General features: G+C 43.9%; 5 protein-coding genes across 9 annotated transcripts; 1 reads left to right on the plus strand and 4 right to left on the minus strand.

Annotated features, from left to right (window-relative positions):
- Nucleotides 1-756: 756 nt before the first annotated feature.
- Nucleotides 757-3,694, minus strand: LOC112877772 (uric acid degradation bifunctional protein TTL). Of its 2 annotated transcripts, none has more exons than XM_025942137.1 (6): nt 3,431-3,694; nt 3,223-3,296; nt 2,854-2,911; nt 2,673-2,774; nt 2,014-2,170; nt 757-1,296 (listed from the first exon to the last, which is right to left on the minus strand). In XM_025942137.1, the coding sequence occupies exons 1-6, from the start codon at nt 3,572-3,574 to the stop codon at nt 908-910; spliced, it is 924 nt and encodes a 307-aa protein (XP_025797922.1). In that variant the 5' UTR covers nt 3,575-3,694; the 3' UTR covers nt 757-907. The 2 variants fall into 2 exon arrangements, with proteins under 2 accessions (XP_025797922.1, XP_025797921.1); XM_025942136.1 differs by having other exon boundaries at nt 757-1,371.
- A 367-nt stretch (nt 3,695-4,061) lies between these two features.
- On the minus strand, nt 4,062-6,789 carry LOC112877773 (histone H3.3-like). The gene is made up of 5 exons (XM_025942138.1): nt 6,703-6,789; nt 5,013-5,084; nt 4,843-4,919; nt 4,660-4,750; nt 4,062-4,561 (listed from the first exon to the last, which is right to left on the minus strand). The coding sequence occupies exons 1-5, from the start codon at nt 6,778-6,780 to the stop codon at nt 4,391-4,393; spliced, it is 489 nt and encodes a 162-aa protein (XP_025797923.1). The 5' UTR covers nt 6,781-6,789; the 3' UTR covers nt 4,062-4,390.
- Nucleotides 6,790-9,973: 3,184 nt separating this feature from the next.
- On the minus strand, nt 9,974-12,575 carry LOC112877775 (histone H3.3). Its single transcript, XM_025942140.1, has 5 exons — nt 12,464-12,575; nt 10,833-10,904; nt 10,663-10,739; nt 10,480-10,570; nt 9,974-10,381 (listed from the first exon to the last, which is right to left on the minus strand). Exons 2-5 carry the CDS (start codon nt 10,902-10,904, stop codon nt 10,211-10,213), a joined length of 411 nt encoding a protein of 136 aa, XP_025797925.1. The 5' UTR covers nt 12,464-12,575; the 3' UTR covers nt 9,974-10,210.
- A 1,545-nt stretch (nt 12,576-14,120) lies between these two features.
- LOC112877774 (cytochrome c oxidase subunit 6b-1-like) lies at nt 14,121-16,944 on the minus strand. The gene is made up of 5 exons (XM_025942139.1): nt 16,789-16,944; nt 15,634-15,882; nt 15,473-15,555; nt 15,300-15,381; nt 14,121-14,435 (listed from the first exon to the last, which is right to left on the minus strand). Exons 1-5 carry the CDS (start codon nt 16,822-16,824, stop codon nt 14,382-14,384), a joined length of 504 nt encoding a protein of 167 aa, XP_025797924.1. The 5' UTR covers nt 16,825-16,944; the 3' UTR covers nt 14,121-14,381.
- A 5,739-nt stretch (nt 16,945-22,683) lies between these two features.
- On the plus strand, nt 22,684-27,232 carry LOC112875084 (serine/threonine-protein kinase SAPK1). Of its 4 annotated transcripts, none has more exons than XM_025938787.1 (11): nt 22,684-22,969; nt 23,068-23,098; nt 23,226-23,281; nt 24,200-24,274; nt 25,639-25,740; nt 25,822-25,875; nt 25,964-26,056; nt 26,143-26,235; nt 26,315-26,419; nt 26,520-26,618; nt 26,706-27,232. In XM_025938787.1, exons 1-11 carry the CDS (start codon nt 22,850-22,852, stop codon nt 26,991-26,993), a joined length of 1,116 nt encoding a protein of 371 aa, XP_025794572.1. In that variant the 5' UTR covers nt 22,684-22,849; the 3' UTR covers nt 26,994-27,232. The 4 variants fall into 4 exon arrangements, with proteins under 4 accessions (XP_025794572.1, XP_025794570.1, XP_025794571.1 ...); XM_025938785.1 differs by having other exon boundaries at nt 23,236-23,369; XM_025938786.1 differs by having other exon boundaries at nt 23,078-23,098; nt 23,226-23,369.

Below are 27,232 nucleotides of genomic sequence, written 5' to 3' on the forward strand. Positions count from 1 at the left end.
CGTGTTTATGTGATAAGTCCTCCATCCTTTCTAAATTATTATAGGTCATTTTGGATTTTTTAGATATATAGTATTTTTATGTATCTAAATATAGTGTATATCAATGTATTTAGAAAAGATAAAATAACCTATAATTTGGACTGAAGGCCTGAGGGAATATTTGTGTATGCAAAAGAAAGGAAATACAGAATTTGATCAACGGAAGAAAAAGACACTACTTTTGGAGGGGTATATTTGCAATGAATCAACTTGAAATGTATGGCTACTTTGTTTCTTAAAAAAAAGACATGTATGGCAACTTTGGCATTTTATAGGGGTTATTATCTATGTATGCGTTGAAGTTGCCTAAATGGCCTGGTCCACCTTAAACCGGGCTCAATTTAGCTCAACCATGAAGCCCTAGCTCAATCCGGGCCGAACAAATATGTGGCCGAAGCATGGGCAACAAATTCTGGACCCAATCAAATTGGCCAAAATGCTATATGAGATTGAGGTTTACACCAAAGATCGGTCTTAGAAAAACTTAGTCAAAACATTGATCTTTGGACGTGAATATGTGAAACAAATACGAAGTTGGAATATGGGCATGCATTACACATATTATTATTTTACCATTTATTCACGATTTTATACTAAAGTTTGCAAAAAAAAACGTGAAATGATGTCGTTGCCGTATCACCAATGCAATGGCAACACATCCTTAGAGAACAACATAACTGGTAAAAAGGATTGACAGAAAGGACCTTGTACTTGTCATTTGACCATAGGTAGCAACAGCAACAATATTCTTATTAGAAGTTTAAAGCCTGCTTTCGGAACAAGATTATTCATCACAATGGAAGCGTCAAGTTTACACAGCTGTTTAAAACATACCAACAAGCTGAGGTAATTACACGTACATAACAACTTAGCTACCACGGTAAGTGGTGAACGAGAAGGGGGAATGCAATAGAGGAACATGGAAATGCTCTGCCGTCTGGTTCGCCTTGATCTCAAATATTATGCTGACATAAGGGAAGAACCCTGCAGGCGCATACTTGCCAGTGTTGAAGCTTATGCGGTAGAAACCAGGAGCGACGTTGTTGACAATGTCCATCAGCTGACCGCTGCGGCCATCATTGTTTGTAACTGAAGTGCCAAGAGTTGCCCATCCATTGAAATCTTTGTTGCGGAACGATGGAGGAGCTGAAACATCCTTCCACATCTCCAGATGAACTTCGATTCCAGATGCAGGGGATCCACGGGCGACATCCAGCACATGGGTTGTAATGGGTGGCCGACTTCGGTTGGAGCTACCTGTAATTTCAGGAGCTTTATTGGCACAAGGCTGGGGGAGAGCTCCAAGATGTGCTCCAATAATCCGTATGCGATCTTTCCAAAATTTAGTAGATGAGAAAGCAGAATAATCCAAATTGCATATGTATGCAGAATAATTATCATTATACTAGCAAATTACATGAAGGAAAGAGGATGATAATGAAGGTTCAGATTCTGATGATGTAAGTATAGAATGATTGAAAGATCAAGTGTAAACTAGATGAAAATCGATGCCCTCCAGAGTCCAGAGCATATGCCCATTCAACAACGCTAACTCATTAGTTTATACATTGCTGTGAACTATTTGATTCCTTTTTTCGAAAAATATTTCTTGCAAAATGATGCCAAGATTTCATAGATGCATTGTTATTGTTCAGTTTCTGTTTTAGAAAATCTTAGCACTAACTCCATGCACATATTCAATTTTATGCAGTATTTCATAAATTGTGACTGTTAGTCAAAATAGATTACAAAAGGGTCTATGCTCTACTATATGGGTAGGAACAAGCGCCAAGTTGAGCTGCTCACTCAAAAGTACATGATGCGAATGAAACAAAGAACTTTCCAGATACATGCTGCTCACGACTGTATGCAAGGTTTGGACCTCTGAGCATGAATACAGATGTAGGATATATACAACAAACTTGCAAACATGTAAAGTAAAAAACCTATAAACAGATAGAATGGAATTGATACCTGCTGCTTTATCTGATTGGATGGTGGGACTTTCAGTCGTATGAGAGGGAACAGTAGGCTCTGATGAGAAAAGCTTCGCAAGACGCAGTTCAGTTATCTTAAGTTCTTCCTGTGCTGCATTCTCAAGTTCAACAATTGGCCTATTTGTGTAACGCCTCTGGAATAGGAGGATAATAATACCAAGGCCATTACAACCATTGAAAGAAAGACAGTGTTTCAATCATAAGTTAATGCATCAATCATGAAGTAAGCTCCACCTTGCAAAATGCAGTATACCAAGGAAGTAAAACTAAAAATAAAAATTGCATTCCGACAGCGTCAAACGCAACATAAACATCATCAGGATTCACTTTTGATACGAGGTTCAAGGTTCATGGGGAGCTTCATTTTAATAATGAGACTACAGATATGTGGAGAAATGATGTCATTATGTATTATCATTCCCTAAACAACAATACATGGGCGGGTGTTTTAACTTTGCTGGAAGGCCAATAAATACAAAACCTCATAAGTCAAAGGGGAGGACTATTATAGCAAAGATACAAACATAATTCTGTATGTTTTAAGCCCTTTTGGAAGCGGAACTTCGTTGCAGAAATATCACGTGCGAAAAAAAAACAGATGCTGGAATCTGACAGAACAATAGAATGTATTCAGACCTTAAGCTCAGCCAAGACCTCAGGTGCAGTCCTCCCAGACGCACAAATCATGAACACGAAGCCAAACTTCTCCCTGTACCTAGCATTCCACTCTGCCAGCTCCTAGAGCAGGTGGAGAAACAAAATTAATCCAGGGATCATGTTTTACAGATGCAAGGAAAACGGAGAGCTGATGTAGCACCTGAGCAGTCGAATCCGTGGATGTGGAGAGTGCTGCTGATTGCTCCTCCTTGCTCCACCTAAACCAGAAGGGAAACAAAGATTACCGACACAGTGACTGGTGCCATTTTGTTTGTCATGGGTCATACTGAGTGAAACAATACATCCGTTCAATTCCCTCTTTTTGACACTTGAAACACGCAATCATGTCATGTTGTTGCTTTCGTGGATTTTGTAACTGGGGGTGTCTTATGTAATTAGTACACCCAGTTACAAAATCCACACACAACCACAGTGACTTGAATCACGGGCGATCAGCAACAGCAAAACGAGAACTGAAAGTAAACAGAGGAATTGAGTGGACAGGAGGGGGGGAAGGCACTCCACCGACTTGGAGACAGAGGGGGAGGTGGTTCCGATTGCCGGGTGCGCCGCGAAGGCCTCGAGCCATCCGTTGACGTCGACCTTGATCCGATTCAGCGATGAACCGAGCGCGCACAGGAGCAGCAAGCATCATCAGTACAGGAAGTTGAGTGGTGGAAAAGAATTCCAAGTAGGGAGGGGATGGAGGCCAGCGCAAAGGCGAGTAAGCGACCCACCTCGTTGAGCCAGATGCGGCGGGCGGCGAGGAGGGCGTCGGCGAGGGAGGCGAAGGGGGAAGCGGCAGCCATCGCGGCGGCGAAGCGGCGGCTGCCGTTGACGCGCAGCACGTCGTCCACGGAGAGACGCGTCGGCGTCGCCATCTCGCCGGCGGTCAACTCGACAGCGCACGGGGGTGCGGGGATGCGGTGGCCGGTGGCCGGTGGCCGTGGGGGGTCCGGTCGGGCCTCGTGATAGATGGCTTTGCTCTGCGCTGCTCTCCTTTTCGTTTGTTTTTCTTATAATAAATTTAATCCGACGCGATGTCACTTCTCAAAAATTTGCACGCGCCAGGGCGATGTCGAAGAAATGGGGAACAAAAGGATGTCAACAAGCGAGTTCAGTAAAAATTTCGTCCCTATTAAACAATCTAATCCAACGGACAAGGACAAATGTTAATGATACGATCAGCGCAAATCATACCGGTGGAGAACAGTAATTGAGGGTGCCGATCAAGACAACATTTCCATCAAAACAGACTTGCCGCTTGCGCTGACCGTACGTCAGTAACCGCTTGGCAGGAGAAAATGAAGACGCATGACACACTAACTGGGCCCTCAACAATACATATAACAAAAGGAACCGATAAAATGTACACGAACTGTAACACGATGCATGACATTAACGAACGGATCACCCACAGCGATGAAGCTTACAATCCAGCAGCGCACAAACAGCAGTGCTAGTCAGCAGCAGCATAGCACACAAATGTCAACTGTCAACGCGGTAACAACACTAGACGAGGCAATTTAAGTATTCGACGACCCTAGTAATACCACCACCAAAGGTAGTAGCAACATATAGTGCAGAAGAAGAGAAACTTATGATCCACAAAACAAGCCCTACTCAGATGTCCTGAACATGGCACCAAATTAAACCACTACGACGACACGAGACTTTAATTGTCATGATTGAGAGGATTACGCCCTCTCGCCACGGATCCTCCTGGCCAGCTGGATGTCTTTGGGCATGATGGTCACACGCTTAGCATGGATGGCGCACAGGTTGGTGTCCTCAAACAGACCAACTAGGTAGGCCTCGGCAGCCTCCTGGAGGGCAAGCACGGCATGGCTCTGGAAACGCAGATCAGTCTGCAAAACAAGAACGAGTTTGATCAACCACTCATCAAGAACCAGATAAAGTGCCAAAACAGAATCTCATAAACAAGTTCAACTCATAGACATCTAACCTTGAAGTCCTGTGCAATTTCCCTAACAAGCCTCTGGAAGGGCAGCTTCCTGATCAACAGCTCAGTGCTCTTCTGGTACTTGCGGATCTCACTATCAAATTGCATTCAAGACATAGCAAATCAATCAAGCAGCAAAATACGAGGCTGGACATAGACAAACATTCAAGGATATTATTTACTAACCGGAGGGCAACAGTTCCAGGGCGGTAGCGGTGGGGCTTCTTCACTCCTCCAGTGGTCGGGGCTGACTTACGGGCAGCCTATGAAGCAATATTGCAAAGGGTACCATTGAGTTGAAGCTTCAAACCAATATCAACACCTAACAACAAAAAAGCATATATGAAGAACCTTACCTTAGTTGCAAGCTGCTTCCTGGGAGCCTTCCCTCCCGTGGACTTGCGAGCGGTTTGCTTGGTACGGGCCATCTGCAATAAGAAAGAAAAGATATCATGACACGTTCAGGTCCTCAAATCAGAACCTAAATAGAACCAGTAAACTGTTCTCATATGCACAGACAAGTGCTCATTTCAGAATGTGCAACAAACTAGTGATAATGCAAGATACTGGTAATTCTGTCAGCTATTATCATTTACATGTATGCATCATGTGGTCACTATTAGTTACTCTAGACCTGAATACAGAGTAGGGGGCAAGTACAATTGGACTAGAACAAGATAAATTATGCAAACACATTTCTAGTAACAAATTTAAGAGCACCAACCAACCTACCAATTGTTGGGTAATGGGTTACAGGGGGTAATTTGTGGTAGCCTAGCTTGTCTAGATACCTTACCAACTATTACTCATGCATACTACAAGTATAATCAAAATCTATGCATCTAACCACCTACGTTCCAGGAATGAACCACATTGCTAATGCAACAAACGATTAAGTTCAGGTGCCAGCAAAACATTCAGCCACAGCTCACAAATCTACTTAGTGAACATTTTAAGCATGGAATGGAAGAATATAGTTTTTCCAACTATTAATAATGCATGAATTCACAAAACAAAGCACGCATACACGTTAGTCTTCTTACAGGAATCTAGGATTCTTGCAATCAAATACCAGGTACCACCAGGTGAATCAAAATTGACTATCAATGTGCTGTGTTCAAATTCAAACACCAGCTCTTCAGTAGCAAGTTAAAAAAGGCTACAATTATCAACCACAGCAATGACACTTGCATTAGCCAACAGCTGTAACTGTAATTGTCACCTCAACAACTAGCACAACAATAGGAACACCAAAAAGCATATAGCAGTACCCAAATTTACATCATAGGAAACAACTCCAGCAAGAATGCAGAATTCAAACCTACAACGTGACTAGTAATAAAAATTTCCATGGGAAAGCATACTGAACCAGGACACACACTCATGTATGAGAATTGACCTAAGACACAACATCCTTATCATGTGCATCCAGACTTTCCAGACTAGGGAATGTCCAGCGAGGTGACAGTGACAAGTAGATGCTAAGAACAATAACTTAACCCACTAAATTCGCAAGACAATACAAAATCAGAAGTGCTATTCCGCGGCAAACTCATCATATGAACAATCAATTGCCATCCCAATAAATCACCATAACATCCATGTGTTGCGTTCGCAACAACACTAGATTCCACAGGGGGAGGGAACCATGCGAGCAAACACTAAACCCCTAAGTTCACCAGTAATTCAGATCAGGGCTGCAATTCGGCACGAAATCATAACTACTGCACCCAAATCGCCCCAACCATCGCTACAGTACCTAGCTGTCAGAGCCAATCCCAACCCAAATTGTGCCCGCCAGCACACAGCAGGCAGCTTCCGCCCGAATCGAAGCAGATCAGCCGAGCAAACCCTAATACCCCATACCCGCTGCCGCCCGCGCAACCCCCCAGGGGGAGCTCGGACCCGTCCGGTCCCCAACCCACGAACCTCGAAACGAAACAAGCGCAGACCCCCACGGCCGCGGGAAGCAACGACAGCGACGACGCCATCTCGAATTAGAAACCGCCGAGGAGGGGAAAGAGGAAAAGAGGCTCGCGGGCATACCTTACCTCTCCGCGCGAGGAAGAGGAGGCCGGAAAAATTGAGCAAGCCAGGCCGCTGCCTCCTAATATAGGGCGGCATCCGCGTGGTATATCGGTTCGCGGGGGCTGGGCGGCCCGGATCGGCTGCGGGTGTGTTTCTTTCTGGCGGATCGGACGGCCGCGAGGGGTTTGGGTCTTTCGGCGGAGATCCGTACGGCCAGTTACGACAACAGACAGCCACAGTGAAACGAGAACTGAAAGTAAACAGTGGAATTGAGTGGACAGGAGGGGGGAAGGCACCGACTTGGAGACGGAGGGGAGGTGGTTCCGATTGCCGGGTGCGCCGCGAAGGCCTCGAGCCATCCGTTGACGTCGACCTTGATCCGATTCAGCGATGAACCGAGCGAGCATCATCGGTACAGGAAGTTGAGTGGTGGAAAAGAATTCCAAGTAGGGAGGGGATGGAGGCCAGCGTAAAGGCGAGTAAGCGACCCACCTCGTTGAGCCAGATGCGGCGGGCGGCGAGGAGGGCATTGGCGAGGGAGGCGAAGGCGGAGGCGACCGCCATCGCGGCGGCGAAGCAGCGGCTGCTGTTGGCGCGCAGCACGTCCTCTATGGAGAGACGCGGCGGCGTCCCCATCTCGCCGGCGGCTAACTCGAGAGCGCACGGGGTGCGGTGGTGCGGTGGGGGTTCCGCCGTTCTGGTCGGAAACCATGATATACTAAACCTGACGTGGCTTTGCCGTACGTCCTGGTGGTGTTTAGCGAGTGTTTCTACTGTGGAAGAACAACCGCAACAAGCATTATGGTATTGTTTTGCTTTTTTATGTACCTTCTAAATTAAATCAACCATTAACATGCATTAATAATAAAGATGACTTTATGAACAGAGTTATACATATAGATGCAGACATGCAATAATCTATTTACCTTTCCAGTACAGAATTGTTGTGTGTGCTTGCTTTATATGAACTCGGCGGCTCTGATGGGACTGTAACCACGAGGGATGGAGAATCGCGCTATAGAATTAGCGAGAAATAGTAAGCTTTGAAAATATAGTAGAAACTTGTTTTATGCGTCGGCAAAACCGCCGGCGGCGGCGGTCATCCCGCAATGTCGGCCGTTGGCTTGGGACGGTTGCACGCTGTGCTATGATGCTCTCATCGCATCCGGCATGTCCGACCACAAGCGTCCTCAGATTGGTGCGGGCTCGTTGTGTCTCCGCGCGGGCGCTCCTTGGACTGCACCACTTTGACGCAAGGGTGGCAGGGGATGCGCGCGCAGACGCCGCGATGCGGCCAAGCCCGACCTCGGTGAACCGTCAGAGTCAGCCATCGCCATCAGCGCGTGGCAGCCCAGCGAGAGAGTAGCCACGCTAGTACGCCGACGAGGGGTAGCCTTCCGTGTAGCGAAATGACCGAGCATTCTTAGCCCATCGGAGGACACTTGTGGTCAGAGAGAGCATGTGAAGGTGGCGCCGAGCAACTGCGCGGTGCAGTAGAGCCGGGCGGTCGCCGGTCGGCACGACAATAATGTGGCTGCAGGTGGTGAATACGAACGTGACGGCGAATCCCGCGCGGCCGCTGCGTCAGCTGCGATGAACAGCACGAACGCCTATGCTCTTCTTGTATATTGCTCTTTGTAAGGGGAAGGGAGTTTCTGTGCATGTTCAAATACGATGGGAAGCGGTGAGCGTTTACCGGAGAAAGAATACCCAGGAAGAGTCTAGAGATCTATCGAGCAACGCTTGGAATGTGCTGAAAAAAAAAATCCCTACACGCTAGCTGTGTTCCGTCCGTCCGATCAAAACAACGCATGGACCAACGGTAGTTTCACCGTACACGTGGCTCATCCTGCACTCGTTTCTGGCCCGATGGCAGGCTCAAGTTTCGTCTATTCGAGATTCCGTGAGGTGGCTTTGTTCTGTGCCACTCTCCTCATTTGTTTTTTACAAATTTAATCCGACGATATGTCACTTCTAAAATAAAATAAAATAGATATTTTAGTTATTTAACTTTATCTCAAGAGTCAAGTTTATCTTTTAACTTTTAAATTGGTCAATGCAGTTTCTTAACTTTTGTTTTGAGATCCAACTCGTCCATTTGCTAATAATATTCTCTATAATAGCATAAGTTAAATGCAAAAAGTTCTTTTTATCCTTATTTTTTCCCTCTGTTTAGATCACTGTTCGCTCAACTTTCTGTAATACATAATTATGCAATAAATATTTTAATTTTACTCTCCACCACAAAACAATACAATCCATGTGTAAATAAAATTATATATTCTAAATTAAATACTTGTAATGTTAAGCTTCTAAATAAATTTATTAGAAGGAAAAGGAGTCAAAGGTAAAGAGAAGTTTTTCATAAATCCTATATTATTATGGAGTATAATATTAAGTTTGACTTAAAATAGAAATTGAGGGAACTACGTTGGTCTATATAGTAATATATTAATCAATTTAAAAGTTTAGGGATGAATTTAGAAGTTTAGGGATGAATTTGACCGCAGATTGGAATTGAGGCACTAAAATACCTGTTTCTTTTAAAAAGCCGGTGCGACATCGCGGAAATTGGGAGCAAAGAAATGTTAATAAACGATTTCAGATCAAAATCTCGTCCCTATTGAACTAACTAATCCAAATGACAAATGTATGATACGATCAAACACAACACAAAGCATACCGACCGAGATCAGTAATTGAGGGCGCCGATCAAGACAACAATTCCATCGAAACAGATTTGCCGGTTGCGCTGAACGTACGTTATTAACCGCTTGGCAGGAGAAAATGAAGACGCATGACACACTAACAGGGCCCTCAATATATATAACAGAAGGAACGGATAAAATGCACACAAACTGTAACAAGATACTTGACATTAACGAACGGATCAGCCACAGCAATGAAGCTTACAATCCAGCAGCACACAAACAGCACAGCTAAGGGGGTGTTCGTTTCCTCCTCTCTAAATTTTAGACCCATCACATCAAAGAGAATCTTATCATTTAGAAGTATTAAATAAAATCTTTTTATAAATTTTTTTTGACAGATGGGTGTTAATTCGCGAGACAAATTTAATGAGCCTAAATAATCCATAATTTGCCACAGTGATGCTACAGTAATCATCCACTAATCATGGATTAATATACCTCATTAGATTCGTCTCGCGAATTAGACCTGGGGTTCTGCAATTAGTTTTGTAATTAGACTTTATTTAATACTTCTAAATGACAAGATTCTCTTTGATGTGACCCCTCTAAAATTTAGAGGCAGGGAAACGAACACACCCTAATCAGCAGCAGCACAGCACACAAATGTCAACTGTCAACGCGGTACCAACACTAGACGAGACAAATTAAGTATTCGACGACCCTAGTAATAGCACCAACAAAGGTAGTAGCAACATATAGTGCGGCAGAAGAGAAACTTATGATCCACAAAACAAGCCCTACTTAGATGTCCTGAACATGGCACCACATTAAACCACTACGACGACACGAGACTTTAATTGTCATGATTGAGAGGATTACGCCCTCTCGCCACGGATCCTCCTGGCCAGCTGGATGTCCTTGGGCATGATGGTCACACGCTTAGCATGGATGGCGCACAGGTTGGTGTCCTCAAACAGACCAACTAGGTACGCCTCGGCAGCCTCCTGGAGGGCAAGCACGGCATGGCTCTGGAAACGCAGATCAGTCTGCAAAACAAGAACGAGTTTGATCAACCACTCATCAAGAACCAGATAAAGTGCCAAAACAGAATCTCATAAACAAGTTCAACTCATAGACATCTAACCTTGAAGTCCTGTGCAATTTCCCTAACAAGCCTCTGGAAGGGCAGCTTCCTGATCAACAGCTCAGTGCTCTTCTGGTACTTGCGGATCTCACTATCAAATTGCATTCAAGACACAGCAAATCAATCAAGCAGCGAAATACAAGGCTGGACATAGACAAACATTCAAGGATATTATTTACTAACCGGAGGGCAACAGTTCCAGGGCGGTAGCGGTGGGGCTTCTTCACTCCTCCAGTGGTCGGGGCTGACTTACGGGCAGCCTATGAAGCAATATTGCAAAGGGTACCATTGAGTTGAAGCTTCAAACCAATATCAACACCTAACAACAAAAAAGCATATATGAAGAACCTTACCTTAGTTGCAAGCTGCTTCCTGGGAGCCTTCCCTCCCGTGGACTTGCGAGCGGTTTGCTTGGTACGGGCCATCTGCAATAAGAAAGAAAAGATATCATGACAGTTTCAGGTCCCCAAATCAGAACCTAAATTGAACCAGTAAACTGTTCTCATATGCACAGACAAGTGCTCATTTCAGAATGCACAACAAACTAGTAATAATGCTAGATGCTGATAATTCTGTCAGCTATTATCATGTCCAAGTATACATCATGTGGTCACTATTCATTATTCTAGACTAGAACAAGACAAATTATGCAACCATATTTGTAGCACAAATTTAAGAGCATCAACCAATCTGCCAATTGTTGGGTAATGGGTTGCAGAGAGGAAATTGTGGTAGCCTAGCTTATCTAGATACCTAATCAAAATCTATGCATCTAACCACCTCCGTTCCAGGAATAAACCACATTGCAAATGCAACAAACAATTAAGTCAAAGTCTCAGCAAAAATATTCGGCCAGAGCACACTAATCTACTTAGTGAACATTCTAAGCATGGAATGGAAGAATACTGCAACTATTAACAAAGCATGAATCCACAAAACACAGCACACATACACGTTAGTCTGCTTACAGGAATCTAGGATTCTTGCTATGCAATCAAATAACAGGTACCACCAGGTGAACCAAAATTGACTATCAATGTGCTGTGTTCAAATTCAAACACCAGCTTTTCGGTAGCAAGTTAAATAATGGCTATAATTATCAATCGCAGCAATGACACTTGCATTAATTAGCCAACAGTTGTAACTGCACTTGTCATCTCAACTACTAGCACAACAATAGGAACACCCAAACGCATATAACAGTACTCCAAATTTACATCAATGCAATAAGAAACAGCTCCAGCAAGAATGCAGAATTCAAACCTGCAACGTGACTAGTAATAAAAATTTCCATGGGAAAGCATACTGAATCAGGACGCACACTCATGTCTGAGAATTGACATAAGACACAACATCCTTATCATGTGCCTCCAGACTTTCCAGACTAGGGAATGTCCAGCGAGGTGACAGTGACAAATAAATGCCAAGAACAATAACTAAACCCACTAAATTAGCCAGGCAATACAAATCAGAAGTGCTATTCCGCAGCAAACTCATCATATGAACTATCAATTGCCATCCCAATAAATGATCTTAACATCCATGCGTTGCATTCCCAACAACACTAGATTCCACAGGGGGAGGGAACCATGGCAACAAGCACTAAATCCCCTAAATTCACCAGTAATTCAGATCAGGGCTGCAATTAGGCATGAAATCATAACTACCGCACCCAAATCGCCCCAACCATCGCTACAGTAGCTAGCTGTCAGAGCCAATCCCAACCCAAATTGTGCCCGCCAGCACACAGCAGGCAGCTTCCGCCCGAATCGAAGCAGATCAGCCGAGCACACCCTAGTACCCCATACCCGCTGCGGCGCAACCCCCCAGGGGAGACCTAACCCATCCGGTCCCCAACCCACGAACCTCGAAATCGAAACAAGCGCAAACCCGCACGGCCGCGAGAAGCCGCGACAGCGACGACACCTTCTCGAATTAGAAACCGCCGAGGAGGGGAAACAGAAAAGGGGGCTCGCGGGCATACCTTACCTCTCCGCGCTGCTTCGCTCTCGTCGCACGCTTCGAACCGGTGGGGTGGGTAGGCGCCGCGCGAGGAAGAGGAGGCCGGAAAAAATGAGCAAGCCAGGCCGCTGCCTCCTATATATATGGCGGCATCCGCGTGGTATATCCGGTTCGCGGGGGGTGGGCGGCCCGGATCGGCTGCGGGTGTGTTTCTTTCTGGCGGATCGGACGGCCGCGAGGGGTTTGGGTCTTTCGGCGGGGATCGCCAACGCAGAGAGCTGGGTTCTGATTGGTTGGAGACGGTGCGTCGCGGATCGCGGGCTTGCTCGGGTTAGCGCCGTGACGTGAGGTTTGTGGTGCCAGAGAGAGTTTTGGTTTGAGCGCGGGGAGGCTGCGGCGTCGCTGTAGCAGCAGCTGGATATGGTGGGGGCCACACAGGATGGGCGACTGGTGTGTTTCGTCATGTGCTGCGGCGGCTTTTCGAGCTTCCTCCATTTGGAGATGGAATCATAGGAAGACAGGTATCTATGGCGAATGAACACAGGAAAACGAAAGTAGATGTGGATTATTCGCGCCCATCTCACACTTGCCTCTCTTTTTTTTTTCACTATTTCACCATCCTCTATAATTCTAGGGGGCTTTAGGATTTAGAGGAGAGTAGAGAGAAAGGTCATCTTGATGGAGGAGGATGGGAACGGCTTACACATAGAGGTTTCAACCATTGTCACAGGAGAGATTTCTAGTGTTTGGAGAGGTACGGTGAAGAGACTCTAATGAGGTCGGCAACTATAAGAAAATGCTATAGGACGAGAAGTGTAGCAACATAAAATCACTTTTCGAATAGATGGTACTCAATATGTTTTTTACGAGATATCCAATATTTTAAGATTCATGATTTTCTTATCATTGATTGCTAGCAGTAAATATCATGAAGGGTAGTATAATGTATTCATATTTGAAAGAACTTTCAAAGAATGATGAGAAACATACACCTACTAGGATCCTGTTGATGGGATCTTAGTAGAGGTAAGTTTGCTATGCTCCCTACACTGTCGCGTTTTTTTTTGTTTTATTTTCCATTATGCTTTTGTATAAAGACCAGTATCATATATAAAGAACGTGGAGCACAGTACAAATATACCTGATGATGAGACAGTAGAAATACATCTAATGATGAGATGTACTCCTGACAAATCTAGATATATAGATTTTCCTATAAATTTAGATAATACATATATTAAAAAACGACTTGCATATGAAAAATTATGTATATAAAACTATGTATATGAAAAAACTAAAACTACCTGCAGCATCAAAGAAGTGCCGATGTTGCCGTTGGAACCCAACAGTACGAGGTGCCCGTGAACTGGGGTGTAGCAACCTTGACATAACTTTTGTTCTGAAGGAATGTTTAATGGACTAGGGATCAGACCCTTCCAACTCTTAAAAGATGTCGAACTTAGAAAACTCCAAATTTCACTATTTTTTTTAAAAAAAGGGTAAACACAGAATGCAGTATTGCAGCAAGAACGTTCTTTCTCCCTGCTGCAGAGCTCTAAACCGAGGGTGCTCGGACATCAATCAAGCCTATTGCCACGGATTACTGCTGCAACTCAGACTTTTTCTGGTATCAGACTACCATCTGTTACCAGAGAAACATAGTTTTAGGGCATCAAATGTGTAAGCTGCGTTACACCGCAAAGATGGGAAAACAGGATTCCTTTTTCAAGTGTAAGGAAAATTATAACTGTGATGCGAGTTTCTCAGCAACGCAGAACACGGCAGTTAGGAAGTACAGGGCATTCTTCAAGTCAAAAAGAATATTTTTATTTTGTAGTGTTCTCCAAAAAGACGATTTCTCTGTCTCTGATAACTTGGCACCAGTTACCAAGGAAGAGAGGCCGGCACAACATCACGAGATCATCCTCCGGTTGATGGGATTACAGAGGTCCAGGGAAGGTGCCGTTTTCGCGTTGCTCATTCCAGCGATCAACCTGCGTATGAAACATTACTCAGTCATGTTCGAGACCAAGATCCCAATGGTCAAATTTTGAGGGACTACACATCATTTGGAAATGGTTAATTTGTGTAGCAGGTGCAATCAGACAATAGAACAAGAAAATCTGGGTTTCATGATGTTTACATAATTACAAGTGTGTATCTGCACTATCTGTAAAAATACCTTTAGATCATTAATTGTTTAATTTGCATATAGCAAAAGATAGCGCATGCAAAATTGTAATTGATTTACCATTTTACTGCTGTAATACTGAACTATCAATTCACTTCTATCAATACGGGTCAAAGCCCACCCCCCCCCCAAAAAAAAAAAAAGAGGCCAACAAGTGTAGATATTGGGCTGAAGCTCCATGTTGACTAGGAACTCATATATTCATAACTTGCTTTAATTATCATGAACTCCTAAGGCTTTGTTTGGGCTCTGTGTAACCTTTGCTTAGCCTTGATAACGGGCAAATGGAAACCTCGCTAAGAAAGGAGAGCCAATTTGGCTCTGTATGGAAAGCAAGGAAATCCGTGTTCACCTGACCCAAAAACAAGGCTAGGCAAGAGACAAAACATGCATCTCCTCCATAACTTTGCTAGCCATGGTGAGGCAATATATCCAATCTTTGTCATCAAGTACAGGTATTTTTCGAGGAAAAATATATTAACAATACTACACTACAAGCATAATGTTACTTTATTAAAAGAATAGTTCAACTGAAAACTGGAAGGTTTATCACCGACTTGAAATGCATACTCCACATGCCTCAAAAAGTTACTTCCCTACCCTAAACACCAGAAAAGATAACAAGGGCAGAGTGTAAACTATAGTGGTGAAAGCAAGAAATACATACCCATTCACCAGGGCAAAGGGATCGATAGTACTTTGCAAACTTATCACACTCCGGCGCATCCTCTCCTTTTGCAGCTACACATCTGATTAAATAACCACAATTATTAAGAATGGCTGAACATAAAACAATGTCACCTATTAAATTTTATGGAATTTCATAATGACAAACCCTACCTGTGGTATTCAACATAACGTGTGAAACAGTGCCTTGTTTGATTTGTTGTTGGGAAACGGAAATCTGCTGGGGCTGTTTCAATCTGTAAGTTGAAAATGCTTAGTATTCATCAATATGAGACTATGAAGTGTACCATCAGGTTTTTTCAGCAGCACCAAACCTTGATCTCAGGTTTCTCCTCAGCCTCTTCCTCCTCAGCACTCTCACTTGTTTCCTCTGCTACAGGGTTGGATTCTTCTGCCTCTGACTTGTCAGCAGTATCTTGCGCTTCAGAAGTTTCATTCTTGTCTTCTACAGCTGGAGGAGTTTCATCATTTGTTGAGGGAGCAGCTTCGGTCTCCGTGCCACTTGAGGGTTTCTCCTCAGCAGCCTTTTCCGCTGGAATTTCTTCTGGTGGAAGTGAGTATTCCTACAGATGAAACATGAGGTCAATTATAACACTGGTTCTAGATCATCAAATCAGAAGCAATAGATCAAAGAGAAAACAATTTGTAGAACAGAAACCTCAAACAAGCAACTTTATCCTAGTATAAAATACATCAATATAAATCAAATTTTGCATCTAGCATGAAACCAAGTGATGTTTATGGTCAATACACACCAGAAGCCTGCATACATATATTATTTTGAGAAAGGAACCTCTTTGACACATATGTAGCCACGATGGAAACCTGAATACATTTCGATTCAACACTGAATGCTTTCTAAAACACCTCCGAGACTATTTAAACCACCAACATCGCCTTCAATTTTCCTAAAAACAGTGAGTGAACGCCTATTTTGTGATTCCCGCTCCAATCCATTCGCAGAATAAATCTACAATACCACTACAAAACTTGTACACACGCTTAGGCACTAAAACCTTCTAAACTTGAACTAGAGACAACTAAACTAAACCAGACAGCATAATAACGAACACAAAATTCGAATCTAGCAGCATCACCGGAGCTAATTAGCACTACTTCCAATCAGAATCCAAACTAGCAGCAGGTAACCTGATCTTCGCCCACTCGTAAACCTTACCATCTCCGCATGTACAGGTCCTCAATCCCAGCAAACTTTCCCGACCAACCAAACAACCACTCACCATTTCGGAATTAACGGCGGCAAACAAACGATCCCTGCCACCCGACCCGAACCCGGACGCGGATGCTGCAGGAACCCGATCCCAATCCCAACCCCGCACGGAGCCATCGGAGAGAAGCAGATCTGGAGGCGGCCGCTAGATCGGAGCCCCACACCGGCTCGCGGAATCCAGATCGGCACGTGTGGGCAGCGGAGGAGAGGAGGCTAGAGGAGGCGGCGTTCGGCGTACCTCGGCGAGGGACGGCGTCTTGGCTTCCGCGGCCATGGGCGCAGCAGCAGCGTCGAAGCTTCTAGAAGTGGCGGCTGCGAGAGTGAGGGAGGGGGCGATGGCTCGGAAGCGATAGAAAAGGGAGTAGGAGTGGACGACGCGGTGGTTGCGACGGACGGAGGGCTCAAAGTGGGCCTTTAAAGTTTATATGGGCTCAAAATCTAAGCGGAAGTAGGCCGAATCGCGTCCAAAGTCGCAAACCCACCGAGGCCGAGAGCTTTCGGAGTTTTTTTGTAAAAAGGGGATTAAAAAAAACAAAATTCGAAAAAGGGTGCCAGTCGGAGAAATTTAGAGAAATGGGTGCCTTCCGCCCGCTGAAAGGGCGGAAAGCAGCCTCCCGCCCAACCATAGGGCGGGATGCTCAAAAAAAATTTCCAGGGACCTCTTCGCGAATAAGAAAACTTTTTTTATTCGCGAAAAGGTCCCTGAAGCAGTCTTCCCACCCGGCCACTGGGCGGGATGCCTCCCGCCCGGCCACTGGGCGGGATGCCTGCCGCCTTGGTGCACTGCTATTTCATGTGTGTGTTTTCTGTTTTCTGGCTTCCAAAATTCGTAACAATTCACAGAAAAATCCAAAAATAGCAAAACTAGTTTTGTTAGAAACTAGATTTCAAACTCTATAACTTTTGTTAATAGAGTTTAGTTTAAAACAAAATACTTTTACCCCTATTTTAAAATTAAGATTAAGCAAAGTTTATGCTTAACTTTAGGATTTCATGCTCTGTTGTTTATGAAGTTTGGTATGACTATTCTATAAACTCTACGTACTTTTGTGCAAAGTTTCAAACTCAAATTTGATGTAAATTTAACTTCTTTTGTCTTGAATTTTTCAAATTTGAAATGTTAACTAAACCTAATTATAACCCTTTTCTAATTAAAATCTATTGTTATTCTCTAATGTGATATTATTTAATATCTAATATATAGTCAAAGTTCTAAAACCTATAAAGTTCTAAAACCTATAATCTTATGCTCCTGGTCCATTTTTCCAAAGAAGATTACGGTATCTAAAACTCGTACGAAAATAGTTAAACGATAACGTTTGCAACGTAGAATCTAAATATTACGATAGTACAATACATGAAGCCATTTAAAATAAAATAATATGATAATGAACATTACAAATATTACAAATACATGAATCCAAATATTGTGTCTTCAGTCAATGCGGCAAATATTACAAATACGTATCTAGGTCTGATAGAATCTCAACGCAGCAAATATTACATATGAGCAAACAACGTTTAAATAAAATTACAACTAAATGATGCCTGATGACGTACTAGCACTCGATCGGCGACGTCTCCCACTTCTTGATGCAACCGGAGGTCTTCCATCTGTAGCATCACCTGTAGGGCCAGCTTCAGCACAACTGGGGCCAGCATCATTGGTTGGACAACGTTTATACGTGTGTCCAATCTGATTACATGCACTGCAGCGTTGTATCCTCGGACGGAGCTCTGACTCATCCATATCATTACGAATACGCCGTGACTGACGGCGTCCTCTCTTAACCCGTGATGATCTTGGGTCTGGAATATAGATAACAGGATTCGCTGTCTCAGTGAACGATCCAACCAAACGGAACCCATAGATCTCATACTGCCAGGTGCTAGCAATTGTCTCCTTTCTGAAGTAATGTGAAACATATATATCGACAGGATGTCCAATATCCGCACAAGCAGCCATTACATGAGAACAAGGTAAGTGCAGCAACTTGGGCCTCATGCATGAGCAACAACAAGTTCCATCGAACTTGAGAATGCACTCCTTTACAGGAGTTTGACGTCTCATGCCATGTCGCGCCCTATCTTTAGGAGATACCTCAAACTTGAGCTCCTGTGTTCCACATTGCCGTACATGGTGTAGCCGGGCGCTTTCTGCCTTCTTAGTCATATATTCTTTTACCTTGAATCCAAAATTTCTGTCTGGATCTCGCATGAATATCTGATTTTTAGTGAACCGCTTCCGAAAGTAATCGGTACACCCGCGGATAATGAATTCAACAATTGCAACCAGTGGAAGCCCACGAACACCTCGCAGCACCCAATTGTAAACTTCGGCGAAGTTGATGGTCATTATACCGTACCTTGCACCATCGGTATTATAAAGTAACGCCCACTTCTCCTTAGGTTCATTCTCAATCCATTCAGAAAATTTTTTCACCGCTGACCCAGACCTTCTGCGAGTACGTGCAGTATCTGTTGGCAAAGAGCACAAAGTCTCTGCTTCATCCTGTGCAGTTATGTTTTTTGATGCGTCCTCGGCTCTTTTCTTCCCGGTCAGTTCATCAAGTTTCTGCCACTGCTTGTTAAATTTTTGCTGATTCGTTTCCTTGCAGAGCCTCTTGAACATATCCATAAGGTGCTTGTTCTTGAATTGCCTGAAAAAGTTTGCACCGATATGCCTCATGCACCACCTACTGCGAATATCACGCCACTTGGGCGGCTCTCCGGTCTCCACACACCCCTGCTGCAAATCTAGAATTGCCCTCAGTATGCCGGCGTGACGATCATGAATCAGGCAGACATCTTCCCTATCCCGAACGACTGCAAGCTTAACCCGTTCCAGAAACCAGTACCAACTGTCTGTGTTCTCACTCTCAACAAAAGCAAAAGCAACAGGCAGCAATTGATTGTTTCCATCCACTCCAATAGCTGTCAGCATTTGCAATCTATACTTTCCTGTGAGAAAGGTCCCGTCGATGCACAGGATAGGCCGGCAGTGATGGAATGCGTTAATGCATGGACCCAAGCTGAAAAAGACCCGCTGCAATATGTGGGGCGGACCTTCTCCTCTGTCTAGAGTTTTCAGGTCATAGTAGCTTTCAGGATTTCTCTGACATAGAACGGCCAGCATTCGAGGAACATTATCATATGCAGCCTCGAACGTACCAAATCTCATCTCCAACACCTTTTGTTTTGCACTCCACGCCTTACTGTATAAGATGATATACTTGTACTTTTCCTGAATGTACCTGATAATAGACTTTGGTTCATATGACAAGTTCTGTACTATCGTCCCGTACATCTCATTTGCGATGTATTGCGACGTGAGGTTGCGATGGCTCTTCTGCACCCCAGGCAAATGACAAGTGTGCTGAGTGACAATGGAGCATTCCCAATAATCTTTCCATTTACCCTTGTAGGCATGCACCCGCCATGGACAGCCATCCTTCGCACATACCACATCGTACTTACGAGATTTGCACTCCACTGTCTTAAACTCTCGCATAAGAGAGAGAGACCAGCACTTAACAGCTTCCTTCACCTCTTCAATTGAATGGTACCTTGCACCCTGAATAATTTCATTCTCCCTGCAATCCGAATGCCAGCTAGATCCGTCATCTACGACAAGATGACTGAAGTCACTGCTTACCCAATCTTGAGGCACATCATCATCATCATCAGACGAATCGGCATTCATTGCTTCATCCAATTCACGTTCTTCGTCTTGCAGCTGTTCAACAATAAAGGGTATGTTCTCCCCCTCATCAGCCACACATTGAGGTGCTTCGGTGCCACCTGCCTCAATGTTTGCCTCCTCAACTTCTTCATCAATATTTTCATCCCCCGGAGCAGCTTCAATGTTTATCAAAGGGTTTTGTTGCACACTGACAAGGAGTACCAGTGGCCATTGCCAATGATTTGCATTTTGCAGATAAGTTAACCAGTCCTCGTTGCTTGCAAGTGGCATCAGCTCCCAGATCAAAGCGTGAGTGGTACGATTTATGACGCATTGAACACTCACAGTGTGTGTCTCCTGATTAATCCTTAATCCCCTCATTAACCAGTTGCATAGGGATTCAAATGTTCTCTCGTGCGGCCTGATAATTCCTCTAACCGCACAGTTGAATTCACTTAAATCTACCCCATTCGGCCCATAAATCACATTTCCTTCTCCGTAATATATACTGAAAATACCCCTCTCGGAAGACATATCTGTCAATCATTAATAAACTAGTTATACTACATATTAATACACAACAAACGACGATCCTAAATTTCAGATTATATTTTATAGATTCTAAACTATTCAGATTATAAATTATACTAAAAATAAATGAAAATACTAAAAACTATTCAAAACATAACTACTCTAAGAAATATTTCCTAAATTATAGTCATTTTCAAGTACTTATACGGCTAGAATGAGAATATACCTCCAAATCGACGTGTGGACAGGGCTTCGCCGCTTCCTCTTCTCTCTTCCTCTCCTCTCTTTCTCTTTTTTCTGATTTTTGCTGGATAAAATGGAATTTTCGGGGCAGGTTGGGGCTTATATAGCCCATGGGGGGACCTCCCGCCCAACCAAAGGGCGGAATGCCCCTAAGCACAACATCCTGCCCTTTGGTTGGGCGGGATGCCCTCCCAGGGACCTCTCCGCGAAAAAATTATTTGCGAAGAGGCCCTCGGGGGACATCCCGCCCGCTGGTTGGGCGTGAGGTCCCCGGCCCCACGCTACCCGCCCGTTCAGTGGGCGGGAAGCACCCATTTTCCTAATTTCCCCCATCCGGCTCCCCTTTTTCGAATTTTAATTTTTTTTAATCCCTTTTTTAAAAAAAGTTCAGAGCTTTCGTACGCGTCGTTCTTCGTGGATTTTTTTTGTTTTTATTTTTAATCCCAAATTTTTTTTTTTGTTTTAGTTTTTAACCCCACGGTGATCTACTTAATCTCTTTTTTATCCGAAGGTATCTTAATAATCGATACAACCTTCGTATGTGTAATTGTATTGTAGCCCAGGTAGTCAAGCAAGCAGTCTCGATCGCCCGCTGCTGGCGCCCCAACCCCCTGGCTGGCTACTTGGGCTCGGTTGCGTACGTAGTCGCGTTGTGGAAAAGGTGATTGGGATTCGCAGGTCTCCTCCTCCTCTTCTTTTCACGCACGTCGCGTTGGTCCGCGTACGTCCACGGCCGCGAGTCCGTAATAGGGCTGCCGGCTGCCGATGATGCCCGATCATTTTCTTTTCTTAAAAAAGTAGCGTGGATTAGAGAGAGGCCAACAATCCAAGTATCCAACCATCCCGAGCCGTTAACGTGGATTTCGTCTTCCAAACGCGAATCCAAAATAAACTCAAATCATAGCACAGCACTACTCACATGAGAACAGAGGCGGTGACACGCAGCTTTTTAAAAAAGATCCAAAGCTCTCAAAAAAGGCCACCGCGCCGTGCACTACTAGTGCCTAACTAACTGACGCGTCCTCTTTCTGCCTGCACGTCGATCTTCTCGTCGAGCCATGCGTCAGCCAGCAGCCATGAACTCTGGATTTGGATATGCATGCCTCTGGACTGTTCTCTCTATCCCAAGATCGATGGAGAGGAGTGCTATGCGACAGATGGTCAAGATGCGAATTCCATATTCTTCTGCGATTCCGTCCGAGATCCGACGATGATGTGTCTCGACCTCGTCCAGTGTCCTGCTGTTTTCAATGCAAGGAATTTGGGTGAATGTCTTCTTTTTTTTTTGGGGTGCCAAAGAGACTAATGGAGTTTCACAAGAACGGCTACAAGTACTTCACAGTCAGCACATAAAAGTTTTAAGGTTTGCTTCGAAAAATAAAAGTTTTAAGGCAAGATTACAAAAATCTATGAGTGTCATGTGCATACTTATTTTTTAGAAAAAAATATCAGACTCCATGTCAGATAAGAAAAGCATAGTATCAGTTTCAGAGAATGAAAGGAAAAAAATATCGGTAGAATGCTCGTGTACGTAGAAACCTACGGCCCTGCTGCCTTGGACGGCGACCCGCCGGCTCGGCCACCCCGGACGGCTCCCGCGGCGACACATGGTCGGGGTAGTACAGGGGCACGTCTCTTTCTCCTCCTCGCCGCCCACCTCAAACTCAACTCCGCCTCGACTCCCCAGCCGACCTCCGCCGCATTCCCACACACCCCCATCCCCCACCATCTCCACGCGGGCTCAGCCGCCCAATCTCCACCCCGCACCCTCGTCGTCTTCGTCTTCGTCTGCTGCTGCCGCTCTGCTCACCCTGGCGGCCTCCCTGTTCGATCTCGCGCTGCGATGGAGCGGTACGAGGTGATCCGGGACATCGGGTCGGGCAACTTCGGGGTGGCCAAGCTGGTGCGGGACGTCAGGACTAAGGAGCTCTTCGCCGTCAAGTTCATCGAGAGAGGCCAGATGGTAACCGCAAATCATCGCCCTTTTCTAGTTCCCTCTCCCCCTCAAAGATCGTCTTTTTTTTTTTTTTTGAACTTCATGGAGTCTGGTCCTTGTGCAAGTGTGCGACAGGGGATCGCTGGTGTTCGAGTGGTAGGCTACAGGCGCCAAGGAAAGAGGCTTGCCTGATCGATCATTCCCTGCTCTGTTGCGCACTAACCTGCTTTGTCCCTTCTGCTTGCTCTGATTGGGAACCCCTCCGAAAATGCTGGGGGTTTAGTTTGGTGCAGAGGTCCTGAAACGAACGGCTTCAAATTCGTCAGACAAATTTTGGAGGTTTCTGCTTGACGTTCATAATCATAAGTGTTGGTGTCTGTATTATCCTTCTGAGTATTTCCAGCAAAAGAGAGTTTTTTCCTTCCGGGTACTGATTAGCATCTCATTTTGTTTGATTTGATTACTTTTGGGTCTTTCTCTTTTAGTTTATTTTAGTTGTTGCAAAAAAAAAAAGAACAAAAAGCAGGCGGATAGTGTCTCTTCCCGGTCGTTTGACACCCTCCTCTTTTTCCGGTTAGATTGCAGCATGCCAGCTTGTGTAATTTGTCAATTAGATCTTGTTTGGCTGGGAGACTCCTTGATTTTTTTTGTCACACGTGATTTAATAAAGCAAATGATTGCGTGCAACATTGGCCCAGGGAAGCTACCAGAACCGAACTGTTCTACAAATTGTAAATTTCCGTTACATAACGTCATCTAAAAATGCCAACGGATCAAGCATTTGCTATTATTAGATTTATTATTTCCATAGAATTTGTTATTTGAACTTGAATATCTTGAACTGTATTTTTTCTCATTTTCTTTAGTTTAATTTAAAATTTTAATTGGATGGCCTCTTCTAAATTAGTATCTTTTGGTAGACGCTTCTAGCATATGATGATCTGTTCATCCAGCCTGTGAACACGGTTGAGTTCATTAATTGACGCTACTGCTAGTATGCGATGCTGTCCATTGCCCTTTTTCTTTTTGTGAGGCCCTGTCTGTTCTCACGAGCTGAATATATTATAAGAGTTGTATCCGGGTTTCTTTGTATATACTTTATATTATACCATGCCCTGTTGTCACGTTCTGAAGATTATCTATACTCCCTTTAGAGAGTTCTCTCTTCCATTTTCCCCCATATAATCTGTATTAAACTTTGAATACTATCTACTTTAGCTCATTATTTAACTCCACACGTTTCTTCTTCTTTCCTAGATTGATGAGCATGTTCAAAGGGAGATTATGAACCACCGGTCACTGAAGCATCCAAACATAATTAGATTCAAGGAGGTAAATTCTCTGAAATCTAGGGAAGGAAGTATCCTGATATGAAGTTGAGGTTGAATTACTGTTAGTTACGCAGGGCATTTGTGCGATGTGTTACTTTTGACAGTTCAAAATATGTGTGCTTTTTCTAAACAAGAAAAATACAGATATGATCGTGTTCTTATGGTTTCAAGTTTTTTAGTTTAGACAGCTAGAGTACAATGACTTACTGATCGTAACATTCTTGTGCAATGTCAATGTGCAATTAGTTCTTCTCTTCTCCATGAAGACCTGTTGCAGATAGAAAGTGATGGTTATCTTCAGTCTTTTATTTCTAGTACAAGGACAAATGGAATGTGTAGCGTGAAAGTCTAGTTGCAGATTTTATAGGGGTCTTTGATGGTGACTCTTATCCTCCAGTTCTGCAATTTTCACTCTAGCGTGTATGGTTTATGTGGCTGTGTGCTCGTGTGCTAGAAAAATGTCAACAGGCTAACCAGGTTATTTCTATCATTTACCCCAAGTGTGACCAGTTAGGCTCTCCTGTAGAATTATATTATCCTTATTGACTTGAGGTTGGCTTATCCCTTGGAGCCTTCTTTCATACTACTCAAGAGAAGTTTATTGAACAATGCAATGCCATTTTCAACCATTTTCTGTAAATGAATTTATGGGCAGTAATGCAATTAACCAACAATAGAAAAGGTGGCTGTCAAAAATCATAGTTGACAGGCTTACAGTCTCTAATTCTTCTGCTGCAGCTCGTTGGGAGTTTCTGATGTTTTTGCTTGCCTTACTTCCTACTAAAGTTCTCCAGACCTAATTTACTAATGGAAAGTTGTCCTATAGCGTATTAGAGTTGCTACATTCCAGCTTTTATAGAATACAGCCGCCTTACTTGTCCTGTGAATTTTGGGAGCAAGAGTTACAACAAGCTTAGATTAGAGTGTTGGCATTACTTAGCTAATAGATGTATTGATCTTGCGTTTCTCTGGATAACCCTTGTTATGCGTGTTTCCTCTTGTTGCGGGAATTTTAATCTTATAAAACTGGATGAAGTGAGAAATTCAGGAGTGATATACTCCCACAGGAGGAGCATATACACACACAGTTATCATCAGGGCTCCTGTATTCTTTGCCTGCTCGACGAGGCTTACGCAAGCCTTGTGAGTAGTATGCTAGCAGTTTCATATCAGGATGTTCTTGTGACTGCATTTTAGACATCTGATATGGTTATGCGACTCTTAGAACTTCATTAAAATGACCAGTCGTACTGTCTGCTATTCCTTTCCATTCGACATCGGACATCTGCTTTGAACTGATTGTCTAAGTTTAATCTTCAGAAATCATTTTTAGGTTGAAAAATTAAATAGTACTTAGTTTTTCAGGTCGTGCTAACTCCCACACATTTGGCAATAGTTATGGAATATGCTGCTGGTGGTGAGCTATTCGAAAGGATTTGCAATGCTGGGAGATTTAGTGAGGATGAGGTAAAGAATATTTTCCACAAGCTTTTGGGACTTTTGTTATGAGGCTGTATGTCACTACACTGACGGATTACTACTTAATAGGCAAGGTTCTTCTTCCAACAACTGATTTCGGGAGTGAGCTATTGTCATTCCATGGTACAAATTCTGTCAAGTTTATCATCACATAGCAATTTTAGTCGAACAGTACTAACTCAGTACCACTCTTATCTCTTTTTCGGTGCAGCAAGTATGCCATAGAGACCTGAAACTAGAAAATACTCTCTTAGATGGCAGTGTTGCACCTCGGCTCAAGATCTGTGATTTTGGTTATTCCAAGGTACTCCTGCACATATTATAATCTCACAAGGTGACATTTTCATCACCTAAACTACTACCCTCCATTTAGGCCCTTTTCATTTTCAGTCTTCTGTGTTGCACTCTCAACCAAAGTCAACTGTTGGCACACCTGCATACATTGCTCCAGAGGTCCTCACTAAAAAAGAATATGATGGAAAGGTAATGCCTTCTGTACAAGGCTATATTTTTTATGTTCTTTGACTGAAGTCTTAGAACACCGTGTCACATATTATATTAGGTTGCTGATGTTTGGTCCTGCGGAGTAACACTGTATGTGATGCTGGTCGGTGCATATCCATTTGAGGACCCTGATGACCCGAGGAACTTCCGCAAGACAATCACTGTGAGTACACCAATTCCCTGCTTTTACAATGTTCGGGGAAAACAATTAGTTTAGCAACAAATTTGGACAATGATACGGAACGTGTTGGTGTCTTCCACAGAGGATACTCGGTGTACAATACTCAATTCCAGACTATGTTCGAGTTTCAATGGAATGCAGACATCTGTTGTCTCGCATATTTGTTGGAAATCCTGAGCAGGTACTTCTCGTCAAATAATTCGGCTTGTTGGCTGCAAGTTGCATCAGCTTTCAATAGCTTTTTATACTCAACATTTGCTTCTTGCAGAGAATAACCATTCCAGAAATCAAGAATCACCCGTGGTTCCTCAAGAACCTGCCCATTGAGATGACTGAGGAGTACCAACAGAACATGCAGCTGGCAGGCATGAACACCCCGGAGCAAAGCCTGGAAGAGGTGATGGCTATCATACAGGAGGCGCGGAGGCCAGGGGAAGCCATGAAGGTTGCCGGGCAGGTATCCTGCCTGGGGAGCATGGATCTTGACGACATTGATCTGGACTATATCGACGACATCGACGTCGAGAACAGTGGTGACTTTGTTTGCGGAATGTGATGCCATGCTGTGGTTCAACCGGTCAAGTAGCAGGCTAGCAGCGAGCTTCCGTTGGTTGATGATATATGTGGATCCTTGGATTATGCTTCTATTTGCATCTGGATCACATATGTTCTGTAACCGAGAATTTGGAGTCTCTGGCTTGCATACAACATGAACATACATTCTGAAACCTATGTAGGAATCATTTGTGTTGTCAGTGATGTATTGAATATGGCCATCAGTTATGTTGCGATTCC

This window comes from Panicum hallii, chromosome 9, assembly GCF_002211085.1.
Source record: "Panicum hallii strain FIL2 chromosome 9, PHallii_v3.1, whole genome shotgun sequence".
Classification (NCBI taxonomy): Eukaryota; Viridiplantae; Streptophyta; class Magnoliopsida; order Poales; family Poaceae; genus Panicum; species Panicum hallii.

Coding starts and splice junctions, on each gene's coding strand:
- LOC112877772 (XM_025942136.1), bottom strand. CDS start 3,574: ATGGCGACGCCGACGCGTCTCTCCGTGGACGACGTGCTGCGCGTCAAC. Junction 3,297..3,430: donor GCCGCATCTGGCTCAACGAG/GTGGGTCGCTTA, acceptor AATCGGATCAAG/GTCGACGTCAACGGATGGCT. Junction 1,372..2,013: donor CCAATCAGATAAAGCAGCAG/GTATCAATTCCA, acceptor AATTTTGGAAAG/ATCGCATACGGATTATTGGA.
- LOC112877774 (XM_025942139.1), bottom strand. CDS start 16,824: ATGGCCGCGGAAGCCAAGACGCCGTCCCTCGCCGAG. Junction 15,382..15,472: donor CGTTATGTTGAATACCACAG/GTAGGGTTTGTC, acceptor TTATTTAATCAG/ATGTGTAGCTGCAAAAGGAG. Junction 14,436..15,299: donor CCCTTTGCCCTGGTGAATGG/GTATGTATTTCT, acceptor TTTCATACGCAG/GTTGATCGCTGGAATGAGCA.
- LOC112875084 (XM_025938785.1), top strand. CDS start 22,850: ATGGAGCGGTACGAGGTGATCCGGGACATCGGGTCGGGCAACTTCGGG. Junction 23,099..23,235: donor GGATCGCTGGTGTTCGAGTG/GTAGGCTACAGG, acceptor AGTTTGGTGCAG/AGGTCCTGAAACGAACGGCT. Junction 23,370..24,199: donor AGAGAGTTTTTTCCTTCCGG/GTACTGATTAGC, acceptor CTTCTTTCCTAG/ATTGATGAGCATGTTCAAAG.
- LOC112877775 (XM_025942140.1), bottom strand. CDS start 10,904: ATGGCCCGTACCAAGCAAACCGCTCGCAAGTCCACGGGAGGGAAGGCT. Junction 10,740..10,832: donor GGAAGCAGCTTGCAACTAAG/GTAAGGTTCTTC, acceptor ATTGCTTCATAG/GCTGCCCGTAAGTCAGCCCC. Junction 10,382..10,479: donor AAATTGCACAGGACTTCAAG/GTTAGATGTCTA, acceptor CTTGTTTTGCAG/ACTGATCTGCGTTTCCAGAG.
- LOC112877773 (XM_025942138.1), bottom strand. CDS start 6,780: ATGCCGCCCTATATTAGGAGGCAGCGGCCTGGCTTGCTCAATTTTTCC. Junction 5,085..6,702: donor TCCTCGCGCGGAGAGGTAAG/GTATGCCCGCGA, acceptor TTCTTATTGCAG/ATGGCCCGTACCAAGCAAAC. Junction 4,751..4,842: donor CCTGGAACTGTTGCCCTCCG/GTTAGTAAATAA, acceptor GCAATTTGATAG/TGAGATCCGCAAGTACCAGA.